Genomic DNA, 17,453 nt, shown 5'->3' on the forward strand with positions numbered 1-17,453 from the left:
CTCTCTCTTCTCTCCCTCTACTCTCTCTTCTCTCCCTCTACTCTCTCTTCTCTCCCTCTACTCTCTCTTCTCTCCCTCTACTCTCTCTTCTCTCCCTCTACTCTCTCTCTCTCTCTCTTCCTTCCCTCTACTCTCTTTCCCTCTACTCTCTCTCTACTTCTACACTCTCTCTACTTCTACACTCTCTCTCCCTCTACTCTCTCCCCCTCTACTTCCTCTACTCCCTCTACTCTCTCTCCCCTCTTTACTCTTTCTTCTCTCTCTCTTTCTCCTCTCTCTCTCTCTCTCTTTCTCCTCTCTCTCTCTCTCTCTTTCTCCTCTCTCTCTCTCTTTCTCCTCTCTCTCTCTCTTTCTCCTCTCTCTCTCTCTTTCTCCTCTCTCTCTCTCTTTCTCCTCTCTCTCTCTCTTTCTCCTCTCTCTCTTTCTTTCTCCTCTCTCTCTTTCTTTCTCCTCTCTCTCTCTTTCTTTCTCCTCTCTCTTTTTCTCCTCTCTCTCTTTCTCCTCTCTCTCTCCTCTCTCGCTTTCTCCTCTCTTTCTCCTCTCTCTCTCTCTTTCTCCTCTCTCTCTCTTTCTCCTCTCTCTCTCTCTTTCTCCTCTCTCTCTTTCTCTCCTCTCTCTCTCTTTCTCCTCTCTCTCTTTCTCTCCTCTCTCTCTTTCTCTCCTCTCTCTCTTTCTCCTCTCTCTCTCTTTCTCCTCTCTCTCTCCTCTCTCTCTCTCTTTCTCCTCTCTCTCTCTCTTTCTCCTCTCTCTCTCTCTTTCTCCTCTCTCTCTCTCTTTACTCTCTACTCTCTCTCCTCTCTCTACTCTCTCCTCTCTCTACTCTCTCCTCTCTCCCCTCTCTCTACTCTCCTATCTCTCCCTCACACATACATACACACACACAGTTTTTTGCAGAAATTTTCCCTTGCCTTTTGTCACAAAGAAACTGATGAGTATACATTAGATCTGACTTCACTGAATCTCTGTAGGATATTACATGATGTTCTTTGTCGATTTATCTGATGTAGCATAGTAAAATAATATCAGAATAAGGGACAGCTATTAGGAATTAATTGGCTATCATCTGCTGGGCTTCTAATATGAGTATGAAATCATACATTAGTTGAAAAAGTGGTTGTATGTATGCCATAGGCAGTGTGTGTATGAATAAAAATTTATTACCAAAAAAACCGCTGACGATATGCTACATGTTTATCATGCAATAGTAATTGTTATACTGCTCCTTACACTGTTAGTTTTGTTGTGCCAGGAGTTTTTAACCATCTAGTTTGGAGGGAAGGGCATTGCCCATGGCTTCCAAAACTGATTGAAAGAAAGGAGGAAATTATCCTCAAACTGAGGACTGAGGATTTGAATGTTCAAAACAGAGTACACTCTACTAAACATACTCAAAAACCAGGTAGAGGCAACAGATTAAGTCTACCATTCAAGAACTCCTAAGGCAAAAGACTTGAACAAATACCACAAGGCATCTCATCTGTTGCTCTAACAACTCTGCTAAGCCATGACCCTGTTTTATTGGCCAGAATGAATGAAGGGCAAAGTTGGCATCAGTAGGGTTTGAACTCAGAGTGCAGTGAACCAGAACAAATACCACTAGTCATTTTATCCTCTGTTTTGAGTCTTTCTTTCAGTTATAGTAAGACACTTCTGCTTGTTTTTCTATTTCTTTAGCCGTCAAGACTTAATGTAAAGCTACCTAACCCTCTCAAATATATTACCACTCAGTCCAAGGAGTTTCTTCTTTTTCCTTTCTTTACTTTGTCTTACAATTTACTTGGCAGCTCCACTAGTGCTAGTACTATGGAAAAGGCACCCATTATATGGTAAAGTAGGTGGTGTTAGGAAGAGTATCCAGCCATAGAAAATACCAAAGCTGACATTTGGGCCTGATGCAGTTCTGTGGCTTGTCAGACTCAGTCAGACCATCCAATTCATGCTTGCATGGGAAACAAACCTTAAAGGATGGTCGTGATGTAGTGTAGAGTTTCAATTATTGCATTATTTATATGATACATTGTTCAAGTTGTTTATTCTTTAAAGCATACACATGTATCACTTTTCCATTTATTCATTCAGGCTAATATGGGTTGGATAGTTCTGAAAAGTTTTGGAAACATGCAGGTAACATGTATTAAGTGGAGTAAATTTTAAATTCAGCAAATATACTAAATCACTATTAAATAATTCTTAGGAGGGAATTGATCCTCTGTATCTGTAGTAGTTATAGTTTGGCTATATAATATGGAAACATACTAGCCTTTTCCCCTCTGTATTATTTTCTTTTGTGCATTTTATTAAAAAAAACTTTAAGCAAACCTTTTGAAAGATGAAACTTGTACATCATCATCATCATCATCATCGTTTAACGTCCGCTTTCCATGCTAGCATGGGTTGGACGATTTGACTGAGGACTGGTGAAACCGGATGGTAACACCAGGCTCCAGTCTAATTTGGCAGAGTTTCTACAGCTGGATGCCCTTCCTAACGCCATCCACTCAGAGAGTGTAGTGGGTGCTTTTACGTGTCACCCGCACGAAAACGGCCACGCTCGTAATGGTGTCTTTTATGTGCCACCCGCACAAGCCAGTCCAGGGGCACTGGCAACGATCTCACTCGAAAATCCTACGGGAGCCAGTCAGGCGGTACTGGCAACGGCCACGCTCAAAATGGTGCATCTCATGTGCCACCCGCACAAGAACCAGTCCAGGGCACTGGCAACGATCTTACTTGGCTTGCCGGGTCTTCTCACGCACAGCACATTTCCAAAGGTCTATATAAATTAATCTTTTATTTGATTTTCCTTTGTTTCATTCAGTAAGTTCTACCAATTATATACTCATGCATGCATACGTACATACATACAAACAAACAAACAATTACATATTTTATGTTTGCAAACAATACTGACAAGTGGGCCACTGCTATCAAAAAAAAAAAAAAAAAAAAAAAAAAAAAAAAGCAATATTTCAGCTGTGAAAATGCTTGTTTACACGTAATGTTTACAAAGCTTGTAAATTCTACTCAAAAACTTATTTACACAAGGTACTGAATGCAAAAAGTTTGTTAATAATTATGTCATTTTGTTGAGGAACAACTCTAAAATAAAGGGATTATTAAAAAATAAACCATATTTACTGAAATTCTTAATGCAATCACTAAATGCATGTGATAATTTTTAAGCTATTAGTCAAACTTTTCATCCTTCTGACCTTAATTTTGTGGTATGAAATTATTAAATGTAAGATGGCAAAAAGCTAAGACAGTTTTTCATGTAATTTATTTTTATCTTTTCAGCCGCATCCATTTGATGAATGTCGTTTTGACGTCAGCGTCAATGATAATGTATGGTATCTTCGTGCCAAAGATGTTGAAGAAAGGAAATTGTGGGTTGGTTCTATAGAATTACACAAGGTTAGTGTTTGCCCTCCCATCCTTTTAATGTTTTTAACCCGTTCCAATGTGACTTGTGTGTAAAGATAAAGTGAATATCTGTATATTTAAGACACTTTTATACTCACAAAACCTACCAGAAGAGAACATTGAAATATGTTCAATGACAATTTCTGTTATACTTTATATTTGCATTCTCCTCTTCAGCAAGAAGTCTGTTCCTGTCCCCCTATCAAACTTTTACCTCTTTCAATACTATACCGCACTCAGTTGAAGAGTACTTGGTCTTCCGAGTACTTGGTGGCACTAGTTCTAGTGCCATAAAAAAAAAAGTACCCAGTACACTCTAGACATTAGGAAGTGCATCCAGCTGTAGGAACCATGCTAAAGCAGACATTAGAGCTTGGCACAGTCCTTTGGCTTGTCAGTTCCTGTTGATCCATTCAACCCATGACAGCATGGAAAAAAGGATGTTAAATATCGCACAAAATTTTGTTCTAAATCTCTTATCGTAGTTTTATCAATTAATTTACCATTTTATTTAAATTGGGTTTTATAAAAATATTCTAATAATTCTGAAGCTTATTTACTGCTTAATAGAGGATCTCCAAATTTGCAATGTATCAAAAGAAATAGAATGATGTTCTTAGAAACTAACTGTTATGTATATAGAAGTGCTGCTTGTCTGAACAGTTAATGTTGCTTTAATCTCTTTGATATTGCAAGCATTTTTTTTTTTCACTTTTTATTTTACACTATTTGTTTTTATGAAGATTTGTTTTCTTCATTTTACTAATTGCATTGCTTCTTTTCTAACATTAGCCTTTAATTTCCTCCATTTCTTTCACTAAATGCTTCTCATTTTCTCACTTTTTACTCTGTGTTGTCTTCTTCTTGTTGGATTTTTTTTCTTGAGTCTTTTATTTTAATATTTCTACAGAAGCTATTATTTTACTTGTGTAATTAGTATTTGTAATAACAATGGTTTTCATTGTTGGAACAAAAATAGTTTGTTTTCTATAATCTTGCTAACAGTAAATAAACAGTTTTATTGTTTTTCTTTTGTTGTTCACTGTCTCGGAAAATTTTGTGGGTTAGAGTAATGGATTATCATCATCACCCTTTTACTTTTCCTTATTGACTTGGGTGAGACAGGTCTTCACAATTCAAGTCAGTTCTTACTTAGGCAGGTTGGGGTCATGTTTTGCTTGTATGTTCCATTTTTGGCATGGTTTCTATGGCTGGATGACTCCACCCCCAACTTATTGCCAGTCATTTTACAGAGTGCACTGGGTGCATTGTATTATGGTGTCTTGTCTCCAGAAAGACTGAAAAGTTCCCTCTACCCTATTTTATCTCTGACATTCACTAATTACTTCACATCACATAGTTTATTGAGTGGCACTAGCATTAAAGAGTTTGTCTTCTCCCCATCAAGATGCCCTTCTCTGTTGCATTGTCTCTGTTCATTTGTTCACCAGCACTGGAAGGTTGTCTTGTAACTCAAAAGACTAAAGAGTCTTCTTTGTTCAGTATTGTCTGTGTACATTCATTTCTTTCTAACTAGAGTGAGATGGTGATAGAGAAGAGATTAAAGGATGGGGTGGGGAGAGAGAGAGAGACAGACAAACAGTTGTTGGTTAAGTTAACAAATAGAGAGTAGGTTAGTACTAAAGAAGGGATTCAATGTGTATCTGTCAAATGCATTGGAATTTCTTGTTACACAGGTGTGTCGGGTGAGATAGTGAGAGCAGGGAGTCATTGTTTGGATGTGGGGTGAGTGATCAGTAAGAAAGTAACAGTGGTTGGGGAGTGGTTTTCGAAGATTTAATATATCAGAAGGGATCCAAATGTAAATATTATACATCCCATTTTCCATTCGCATTTTAAATCTCTTTCATACTTGAATTGGTCGGGCACAGCTTCTCTAGCACAACACATCACTGCAACTTGTGATCCCTTGTTATTTTCCTTGTGAGGTTCAGTATCCTGAGATCAGTTTTCACTATCTTGTGTTTACTTTGATCTTCCTTGTCCACATGTTCCATCCATTTGGAGTGCTGAGCACTTCTTTTTGCAACTCACTGCCTCCATATGCATCACATGCCCATACCAGCACAGTTTTCTTCATTGCACACTACAACTGATTCTACTTATATTCAATTTTTTTCTCAGTTCATTTGTGCTTTGTTGTCATCCTACACATTAATATGACACATCCAACACTCTTTACATATCCTCTGCATTCAGTGCCCACCTCTTTATACATCATTGTACTTTGTATACAGGCATCGTACAATCTGAGCAAGAAATCCTTTGCTGCCAGTCAAGGTAATAGCTCCCTGAATTTTTCCCATACTGTTCATAGAAACTATACATTTAGAGCACCCACAGCTACTGCTAATTAGGTCACCTACAGAATAAAAGCTATTAGCAGCTTCTTGGGAACTTTCCCAATAATTGAGGGAATTTATTTCATATGTACTATTACTGCTAACTACTGTGTACGTCTGCCACATATGATGTCTATCTTTACTATAGACCTGCCAGTGGTCCTACTAAATCTCTTGTGTCCATTAATTACAGTGGGTATACCACATTGAATTCCTACTGGCTTCTTTCCTGCATATCAAGCACACCCATTTTTTCAATGGTAATAGAATCCTATCTTCTTTCTTGTTAATTAAAACTTTGGTCTTTGTTTTGTTTGCTTTAAGACTTCTCATTTTTAGGTTTTACTTTAAGTGTGGAAATTCCTCTGTAAATTGTTGGCTAATTTAGCTATATGAACATGATTATAGGCATACTGGAGTTATTTCAAACTCTAAGTATGACCAAGATCCCCATAATGAACAGAAGGGAGCTGAGAACTGAGCTCTGATGTACATTCCTCTGCGTGCTAAATTCTTCTCTAAACTCTTTAACTCTCACCTTGCTGACAGCATCTCTAGACATGTCGTGTATGGTTCTCACAAGCCATTCAGCTATCATTAATTTTCTTACTAACCACCTGATTATAGAGCATAAAATCTTGTCAAAGGCTGTCTTCCAGGTCAACAAATGCATGTATAGTGGCCTACTTCTAGCTAAGTGCTTCTTCCATATTTTCACTAGGAAGTGGGCGAGAGCTTCTTTCCTGCATATCAAGCACACCCACTTTCCCAAAGTCTTCTTTGTTGTTAACTAAAACTTAGCCTTAAGATCTCTCACTCTTAGGTCTTGCTTTAAGTGTGGAAATTCTGAGCACAAACTTGGACTGTGTCTTGTCTTGGTTAATTCTGTTCTTAATCAGTGCTGCTTGTAATTAGTCCTTCAGTAGGTTACATAACCTACTCCAGCAATCTGATGCTTCTGTAATTGCCTCTCTTCTAAATCATCTTCTTTGCCCTTTTAGCAGTTGATAGTGACCACTACTTCCTGCCAGCCATTGGGTGTGACACTTCACTAATAATGCATATAACTAGTTCATTATCTATTCCACCATATTGTTTTGTTATGTTGCATTATTTATTAAAAGATCTTGACTCAAGGTTTATATGCTGTACTGTTGCATTGTAAAGTTTCTTTTTGCTGGATTATGAAATGTCTAGTTGGAAAAATATACAGAACTGAACTTGAAACATTCGATGCAAGCAGATTTATTAAGGGCTTTCAAGAAAATTTTGTTACAGAATTCTATATGATGCCAATATTAATTTTACTACACATTTGTGATGCTATATAAACAGATTTTTCTTAAATTTCTCTACTTTTGCTATCAATTTTAACACTTTATTTGTACTATCATTACAATATTTCTTTTTTTTTTTTAATCTGATAAAGCGGGAAAAAATCAATGAGTGTCACAAAAATAGTTTTTGGTGCATCGCAAGGGCACTTAATGATGATTTCATCTCCATTTTATTTATTCCTGTATATTGATTATTTTGTTTATGGAAGCAGGAAGGTATAAGCCACTATTTGTAGCAGTTTTGACAGGGTACCATACTCTAATCTGATGTTCACATGTGTAGATGATTGGTTTATGTGAGCTTGCAAGCCATTTAATAAAATATCTTCAATAAAATGGGAGTTAGCAATGAGTTCAGTGAGGAATTTAGTATCAGGTGGAGCTCCTATCTGTGTTGATGATCTAGTTGACTCAAAGAATTAGAGAAGAAATTAAAAATGTGGATGTAAAGTACAGAATTAAATGGTCTCAAAGTAAATTTTAATGATAAAAGTCCTTGGTAACAAGGAAGAAACCTGGATTCTACCACCATCAGAACTCAATATGCAGAAAAATAGTAGGTAGGAATTCCATATAGTATACCCAGTGTAGATTATAGGAGCATGAGATATACTGGAATCATAGGCAGAGTGACAGAGTGGGAAGACTTCATTTATGGCAGATTCACAATAGCAATTAGCAGTAAGGGCACATCATCACCATCAACTTTAGTCCATTCCCCATGATGGCATGGGTTGGACAGCTTGAGAGGAACTGGCAAGGCCAGGGGCACACCGGTTTCATACACTGTTTTGGCTTGGTTTCTATAGTTGGATGCCCTTCCTAATACCAACCACTTTACAGAGTGTGCTGGGTGCTTTTTATGTGGATGCTTTTTACATAACACCATCAATTCTGTTATGATGAGCAGGTCTTCTTGAGTATAGCAATGTGCCACATATCTCGGTCCTCTGTCATCTCCTTTGTAAGGCTTAGTGTTTTGAGCCGGTCTTCAGTACTTTGTCCCAGGTCTTCCTGGGCCTCTCTTTTCCACAACTTCCCTCCACTTTAAGTGATTGACATTTCTTTATACAACTGTCCTCATCTATCTGCATCATGTGATCAAACCAGTGCAGTCTCTTCTCTTGCACACCACATAATTCCTCTTATGCCCAACTTCTCTCTGTCCTGTCACACATGCTCAATAACATTACACATCCAGAAGAGCATACCAGGTTCATTCTTCTCTAGTCTTCAGATGTCGTCTGCATTCAGGGCCTATGTCTTACTACCATGCAGCATCACAGTTCATACACATGCATCACACAATCTTCCCTTCACTTGGAGAGGGGGGAGAGAGAAAGAGAGAGACATGGTTGCCAACAGAAGTAAAAACTCTGAACTTTCCCCATCCTATTCTTATTTTAGCAATTACACTTTATGTACAGCCTCCTCCACTAATAATTAGGTTACCTAGGTAGCAGAGATTATCTACAACTTTCAGAGAGCCACCTGTGGAATAAATTCTTTTTAATACTTGTCAGGCTCCTTAGAAGTAGTTGATGCTTTTTGTTATCGTTCATAATGGATCCTCTGATAGCATATAGCTTGAATGAAAACAAGATGGAAACAGTTTAGGTATCCATTACTTCTGTCATCAGTTCAAGGATTTTGTCCGTGAGTGAAACATAGATTATATGATGCTTGTATTTGATGCACAATGTTGCATGGTAGCCAAACATGATTACTGATTGTAGAGGATTTACAGAGTTTGGAGAGAAATGAAGTGAGCATGTTTTGCTGGAGGTGTACTGTTACTTTGCATAAAGAACAGAGTACAAATGAGCCAAGAGAAAAATTGGGTGCCTAATGAATTGATGTAAGAGAGATGATTGTGCTGGTAATTGGCATGTAATACATATAGCAGATGTCATATGAGTAAAGAACTGCTGAGTGATTTAAGTAGAAGGAACCTGTTGAAAAGGAAAATTGAGGAAGAAAAACATTGGAAGAAGTTTTGAAAGCTAATCTCAAGTGGCTGAACTTCACAAAGGAGATGACAGAGAATCACAACAAATGTTGTGATGCTATGTTAGAGAAGACTCTTCTAACCCATGCAAGCATGGAAAGCAAACATACTTAGATGCTCTCCATTCAACCCATGTAAGCATAAATAAGTGGACATTAAATGATAAATATGTTGGTGACGATGTCATTATCGTAAGTAAGCTATATTCTTAGAAAATGGGATGAGTTTTCATCACTATTTTCTGTTTTAATCCTGTTTGAATTTAAGGATAGTAAATGTAGCATTAAAACTGCAAGATGGATGGAAGAAGGTAAGTTGTATGATGCTGTAAAGTCTGTAGAATTTTGTATACTGGAAAAGAATAAATTAATTTATATCCCATTGAATCTGGTGTGTGAATTTAAGAGATAGATAAGTTATGACTTAATGGTTGGTTATAATTGACTATCAAAAATATTGTTTTTGCTATTATATCCATGTTAAGAAAACAAGACCATATTTGTTGACTGTCTGAATTTGGTAGCAGAAGATACACAAAATAAATGTTGGTAAGCAAAATCTGGAAGGAAGTATAATGGACCTTAAAGGGTTTGTCAACAGAGGAAATGATACACAGTTATGTGGGAAGATCTGATTGAGTGGAATGTTTTAGCTTCAATAAAGTAATCAGAATGAAATGCTAATGAAGCAATGTCTATTAGAGGGTGGACTCCTACTACCCTACCTCCACAATTTCATTACATAAAGTTGATTTGAAGAGATTTGATATAAGGAGATTGCAAGTGTTGGATAGAAGTTTTGTTTTTAACTTTTCAAATAAGTAATACTTGCAAATTGTAGCATGTTTTGGGAGAAAGGAATACGATCAGTTATTTTTTTAGTAATTTTTCATCATTTTCATATTCTGTTTATCTTTAATCAAAATATACAATTTTACACAAAATATAAAAACAGCAGTCAGTAATAGTTATTTATTAGTTCAGGAATGTTTATAGTTTGCATAGTTGAAAACATATTTGGATAACAAGTGGAACTTGTACAGTTTTTTTTGTTTTTTTTTGGAGGTCAGACAATGTATCATCTGTATTGTTGTTCAGAAGCAAAACTGTTTAAAAAGAAGAATGAAAGCTTTAATTTTTGTATTCTGAACCTTTGACCTTGTAAAATCACGATAAACACTGTTTTTTTTTTCTTTTTTAAAGAGACACACCAAAATTATTCAAAATGTTTGTCATTGTATAAGTATATGGTTGTTTAATTGCCATAACATCTACTTGCTGCTGATTTTTTATCATGTTCATATTTACTACAGAATTGCTGATAACAAAATAAGTCAGTGTTGTATATTTGTAGCTTCTTTGGGAATACTACTACATATAAGATGATTATCAACTTTATAGATACACACACTAGGTTTCACCTTCCATAATTGTGTTGTGTTTCTTACATTTTATGCACTAATGTAGACAATGCTTATTGTTATTAATAATTTATGATTTTTAAGAATGTGTGTAGAGGAAGTGTCGGAGTGAGTGCGTTATCAGGTCACTGGTTTCTGAACAATGAATTCCTATCTTACTGTAGATATTTTGATGTGTCTGTGAGCAAGAACCTTTCATTTTTTTGCCTTTAGTTTTTCTAAATGGAGACTAGGTATTTGTTGTTTGGTCCCAGGTCAACTTTGATGAAACAAATCTATAATCAAAGGCATTTTTAGCATGACCACCTCATCTTTTTTAGGAGTTATGTAGGAGTACATTATATACTTGAGTTAAGTGATTCCAAGGAAAGTTGGCTGCTGTTTTTAACGTGTCAGGGACTAAATTAAAGTTCCCTCTTTGGCTCATGGAGAAGAGATAGACTAGGAAAATTAACAAAGAGATTATTTATTAAGTTAATTTATTCAGTAAATATCTCAGTAGATAAGAAATCTTTTCTTCTTGCTTGATGGTTCAGCTTGTTGTTCTCAGCTTGTAAAGTAAGCTGGCAACTAAGTCTGTTTGTAAATTTGTCTTTTATAATTGAAAAAGCATGTATACATGTGTCTGTCATTTTTTCACACATTGGCATGCCGAGTGATAAGATGTTTTGACTGGATTTTTTGTAGGAACTATTTCTGAAAAGCCTCAGGCCCTTCTAGGGAATGTTACCTAAGAAAGACTAGCATCCTATCCTGAGTGACAAATCTCACTTGTCCAACGATAGTAAATCTAGAGATATGCATTAACCTTATTAAACCTTCAAGATATATTATGCTCATATTTTTGTGATTTTAATTTCAAGTAAATATGAAGCTTAGATTTCAATAGGAATACTGGCTACAATATTGTAATCAGGTTCTTGATTTTATGAATTTAGCTCCCAGGTACACCCCTCTCTTATTTCTGCATATTTCTGTGCATTTGCAAATCCTCTAGATTGGGAAGATTTACAAAGTTTTTTTTACATTGGTTAGTTTTGAAAAACATGTAAAATAAACAGTTGCAATCATGTTTGTGCATGCACTCAAAGCACAATCATTATGGTTTTAACTTTAGTTTTGCAAGTTTGTGTGAGTGTATGTAAGTGTGTCTATTTGCATATGTGTGTTAGAACTAATTAAAGACTTATTTGTAAGCTGACTGCTCTAACTGGCTGATATTTTGCACATTGCTTGACCCTTGTACCTTCTTTTAACTATCCAAAATATATTAATCACAAAGTCTTACTTGTACATAAACACTCATATATTTACAGTGCTTTCTCGTGGTTTAGCTAAAATATCAAAATAATGTTGTAATGGAGATAAATATTAATATTAGACAATCACTTTTGTAATATTCTACAAGCATGGATAGTCAAATTAATAGAGCTTCTGTCAACCTCTCAGTATGATTGAGGTTCATATTTTGGTATTGCCAATACAGTGTGACAGTGGCCATGACTCTTAACTTTGAAATTACCTTTTTACCCGTTTCGGTCATTGGACTGCGGCCTTGCTGGGGCACTGCTTTAAAGGGTTTTAGCTGGACAAATCAATCCTAGTACTTACTTTTTTGAAACCTGGTACTTATTCTACTGGTCTCTTATGGTGAACTGTTAAGTTACAAGGATATAAACAGACACTGGTCGTCAAGTAGTGGTGAGGAGCAAGCACAAACATGCGTGCGCACACACACACAGATATGTACATATAAATATAGACACAATGAGCTTTTTTCAGTTTCCATCTTAGCAAATCCACTCACAAGGCTTTGCTCAACCTAGGACTGGTGCCACACAGTAGGATTGAAAACAGAACCATGTAGTTGGGGAGCAAACTTCTTACTACACAACCATACTGCACCTGCATATTTACACCTCTTCCTCATAGTTTTAGGGTATCTAACTCTAGGAGAGACGAAACAACTCAGTAAAATTTATAAGGGTTTTGTAGCTTTTCAGTGCTGAGTTATGAATAAAGTTTGAAGATGGTGCATGCCAAAGTGAAACACATTGATTATACTATTTATTCAAAGATCATTAGTTAGTTATATGATTCAGTTAATATGTCCTGATATATTAACTGTGAAAAAAAAAAAAAAAAAGTGCCAGTTAAGCTACATGATGGTATAGATGACATTAGTAAAAGTTGTTCACCAAAACAATTTCATGGAATGGTCATATATGCAAGGCATACAAAAACTATCCAACTTTATTTTTTCTTGCCAAAACTAATGCCACATAGGGAAAATCCTTTAGGTGGTAGGTGATGCCACCCTTCCTGTGCATGTGTGAAAATTTTTGCACCAGTAGGCCATGTTAGTTCCCAGCCATTACATCTGGAGTACAGATGTGTACTGAGTGCTTGTTGGATTTTTGTTTTCACCAAATGCATTAAGCAGAGGTATTGCATCAAGTTTTGCAAAAAGCTTGATGGTACTCTTGCGCAAACCATTCAGAAGATTCAGCAGGCCTTTGGCAATGATGCCATGGGAAAAACTCAAATCAAGGAGTGGTACAGCTGCTTACCTCAGTGGAGACATGGCCACACCTCAGTGGAGAGCAAGGCCACACCTCAGCGGAGAGCAAGGCAAACTCAAGCGGGTCATCTACAATCCAAATCGAGGAGCTGATTGAGAAGGTTTAACAAATAATGATCAAAGACCATTGTGTAACAATCCAGGAAATTGTTCATGAAGTGAGAATAAGCATAGGATCAGTGCACTCCATATAAACGGAAGATTTGTGCATGTGGAGAGTGTTAGCAAAATTCGTCCCCAAGGTGCTGGCAGAACAGCAGAAGCAACTCTGCATAGAAATTGCTCAGGACATCCTGGACTGTGCAAACCATGACCCAGACTTCATGAAGACTATCATCACTGATGATGAAACCTGGGTTATGGCTTCTACTTGATGTGTTCGGTCATCTTGTGTGAAAACAAAAATCTGACGTGCATGCACTGCATATCCGTATTGTAAGGGTAACAGCCAAGGAACTGACACCACCTACCAACATGAAAATTTTCATGCATGCACAGGAAGGGAGGCGTCCTCTCCCACCCAAACGATTTTGCCCATGCGGCATTAGTTTTGGTGGGAAAATATACAGTTGGATACTTTTTGAATGCACCTTGTTAATGCTTAAATTTACAGTTAAAATAAATTCATGTGATAGGCAAACATTTGAAGGAAAAATTTTTTCACAGTTATGTGAAGCAAGGATTTTTGAATCTCTAAAATATATACAAATTTCTAGTCATGAATTCTAAATGGAAGATGAACACTAATGTGTAAGACTAAATGAATGCACAAATCAAATTTAAGGCCAGCTAAAACTTTTTTTGTTAATTAGAATTTTCAATTGAGGAAAGTTGACAGTTTTTAATTTTATGTTAGATCTTTATGGCAGTAATCATAATACCCTTTGAACTTTGGAAATACAAATTTGCACTAGGCAACACTAGATTGAAGAGTCTATCAATAATTAACTACCATTTTATCTTTGACTGAGATTAATTAGACTTAAAATAATAATGTTATAAGAAACGTGTTAACTATTGCATGAATCTTGGCTACTGTAACAAATTACTTCTGAAACTAACAAACTTAATCCCTTCACTGTTACTTACCCTCATCTCATTTTTCCTTTTTTTCTTTCTTTTTTTTTTAGAATTTAAAATTCTTTTTAAAGCATATATTTAAAATTTCATATCATTTGTTTTTAATTTCACTTTTTATTAATTTTTTCCCCTTCTTTTTCTGGTACTGTAGGAACATGTGACAAACAGTCCGGATTTAGCATCCGGTATCCAGCCATATATCCATGTACGTCAACCCTTCTTCCATCTCCATCAGCTTAGAAACTAACATGCTTATGCTTTGTTTCAAAATATTGCTGTCATTGATATTGCTTGGGATGCTTATCATTGAAATACCACTGCATTGCTGTCTAACATTTTAACACTGTTCTGTTAAGTTCTGTCTCACAAAAAATTTGTTGTAAAATGCAAATGTATTATAATTTATCTCTGCAAGTTCATTTATTTAAAAAATAATTTTTATGACAATTGACTGATAATTCTCTTTTTCATAGTTATTAGGTTTCCCTCACTTGAGTCAATTTCATCTCTTCCACTGTTAATAAGTTAGTTAACTAAAGGCAAATTCTTTTATAGTAACTGCAAAATATATTGTGCAATTGCTATAAAACAAACTTATTTTCAATATATTGCTTTGTTTCTTACTATCAAAAAACCTTGAACACATTTTTGTGTTTTACTTGTGCCATACCTCCTAATAAGTTGCACAGTAAAATTCCTGATAAACAAAACATGAACCTTTAAGCGCAGGAGCAACTATGTGATAAGTAGCTTGCTTACCAACCACATGGTTCCGGGTTCAGTCCCATTGCGTGGCACCTTGGGCAAGCGTCTTCTGCTATAGCCTCATACCAACTAAAGCCTTGTGAGTGAATTTGGTTGAAGGAAACTGAAAGAAGTCCGTCGTATATATATGTGTGTGTGTCTGTTTGTCCCCCTACCATCGCTTGACAACTGATATTGGTGTGTTTACGACCTTGTCACTCAGCGGTTTGGCAAAAGAGATCGATAAAATAAGTACTAGGCTTACAAAGAATAAGTCCTTGTGTCGATTTGTTTATAGTCTTCACAGTCTGGAAAACTCATTGCCTTATAACTTTTCAATAACAGTAAGATTTAAAAGAATAAAAGAACTATGTTCAACAATAACCCTTATCTTCAGTTAGATACTCTTATCTAACTTCAAATTTTAAAGAAAGCAAACATATTCTAAATTTTGTATAATCTACAATATAACAAAAATCATTTGTTTGTATCTATTTTCTTGTTAAATTAGACTATTGAACTTGTAGAATAGATTATGAATTCAAGTCACAAATCCTCGTCAACTGCACAACTCGCCTTATATACTCTTCTGCACATAACACAACTCTTCATTCTTTAAAATTAATATTTTATCTTCTACTAATAACTATACTCTCACTCTGTATTCATTTCTTTCAACAACGAAGATTTTCTTTATAATCTTCAGTCTGGGAATCTCATTGCCTTATAACATTTCAATAACAGTAAGATTTAAAATGCTACTTATTTCTACCTGAAATCCCGTTTCTCACAGTAGCCAATTAGAAGATTACTTTTACTACACCTACTAGGGCTCATTGTCTCCGTTGGGTTTTTTTTTTTTTTTTGGAAGCTTCACACTTTTCATAATTCCAAAATAACATCAGGGATATAATTGCTTTACATTTTCATAATTGAAAAATACTTAGTATCCATCGTCTTGTTACATGACTCAAATTATCCTCACCAAGAATCTTTTTCTCGTATTTGGGCTGGCACACCACCTCCAGTTTGAATTATTTTACATTATTCCTAGTTCTGTCTTTTATTGTTGTATTGAGCTCTGTTTTCAAATTTTTGATATATATTCTACCCCTGTCTAATGTCTACACCTTCATTTCAGTGATCTCTACCTTCTGAAAATCCCCAACTAATATACAATATATAAACACAATAAACTAACTTCCATTACTTCACTCCCCATATTAACTGTAGCATGTCAGCTGTCTCTGAGCAGTGCCTCATCTTTAAATATACTCATATAAAAGTCAGCAGCAATTAAAATGTGATGTAGAATTTTAGAGGCATGGCTGTGTGGTTAAGAAGCTTGTTTTGCAACCATATGGTTTCAGGTTCAGTCCCACTACATGACACTTTGAGCAAGTGTCTTCAACTATAACTCCAAGCTGACCAATACCTTGTGAGTGAATTGTGTGTGTGTGTGTGTCTCTCACTCACTCTTTCTTTCTTTCTCTCTTTCTTTCTCTCTTTCTCTCTCTCTCGCTCGCTCGCTCTCACACACACACACACACACACACACACACACACACAGAGACTATGTGTGTGCACACGAAAGAAAGAGTGTATGTACATGAATGTTTATTTTCACATCTTTGCATGACATCATTGGTGAAGTATCATGTTTACGTCTGTAAACAAATAGTTCTTGTAGTTTGTGTGGTTTCAATGTGTGATGGCCAGATGAATAAAAATATCTTACTTGAAAAACATGTAAGGGTATCTGCCTCAATAAATTTTCTGGGTTCTTTTTCTTTCACTTGCTGAATCTGGAGGAAGGTGCAGACCCTCCTAGACCAGTGAAATTGATACCATTGATGTTCCTCTTGAACTTTTGTAACTCAACACCTTTGGGCAAGATATGAACACAGAAGGATTTCCAGAGTACCGACATTCTGGAAAGGAAGGGCTGGACATAGGGATTAGGGCAGGGCCTGGAGTTGGACACAATGAAAGTGATGAGAGAAGTTAATGAGATGAGAATGCTTAAGTGGAAGTGGTATGAACCTCACCAGTTCTGAGGAGCAGAGGCCATTATAGTATCAATAGGGGGCACTTGCCTGTAGACCAGAGGCTGTAGCATATCTGTGAGCGATTTTAATCCATTGCTCATAATAAAGGAGTGTGTAGTGTGATATTTTCTTGATGTGAGTCACATTTGTATTTTCTTATTAAAATAAGATGATTGGCATATTGGATATGCCAGATGATTGGCATATCCCTGTTGGATATGCCAAATGATTGGCATATCCCTGTTGGATATGCCAGGTGATTGGCATATCCCTGTTGGATATGCCAGGTGATTGGCATATCCCTATTGGGTATGCTAGATGATTGGCATATCCCTGTTGGATATGCCAGGTGATTGGCATATCCCTGTTGGATATGCCAGGTGATTGGCATATCCCTGTTGGATATGCCAGGTGATTGGCATATCCCTGTTGGATATGCCAGGTGATTG

The 17,453-nt window shown here is 36.2% G+C and overlaps 1 protein-coding gene across 6 annotated transcripts in view; it reads left to right on the forward strand.

Moving 5' to 3' along the window:
* The window catches only part of LOC106870404 (ceramide transfer protein), a 120,833-nt gene that overhangs the window by 41,515 nt on the left and 61,865 nt on the right, over nucleotides 1-17,453 (forward strand). For 3 of the 6 annotated variants that reach the window (XM_052978594.1, XM_052978595.1, XM_052978596.1), the window contains exons 2-3: nucleotides 3,298-3,414; nucleotides 14,364-14,417. In XM_052978594.1, coding sequence (XP_052834554.1) covers nucleotides 3,298-3,414; nucleotides 14,364-14,417 — 171 coding nt within the window. The remainder of the gene's footprint in view (nucleotides 1-3,297; nucleotides 3,415-14,363; nucleotides 14,418-17,453) is intronic. The other 3 variants (XM_052978597.1, XM_052978599.1, XM_052978598.1) reach the window with 1 other exon arrangement.

This window comes from Octopus bimaculoides, chromosome 2 (genome assembly GCF_001194135.2).
Source record: "Octopus bimaculoides isolate UCB-OBI-ISO-001 chromosome 2, ASM119413v2, whole genome shotgun sequence".
In the NCBI taxonomy this organism is placed as follows: Eukaryota; Metazoa; Mollusca; class Cephalopoda; order Octopoda; family Octopodidae; genus Octopus; species Octopus bimaculoides.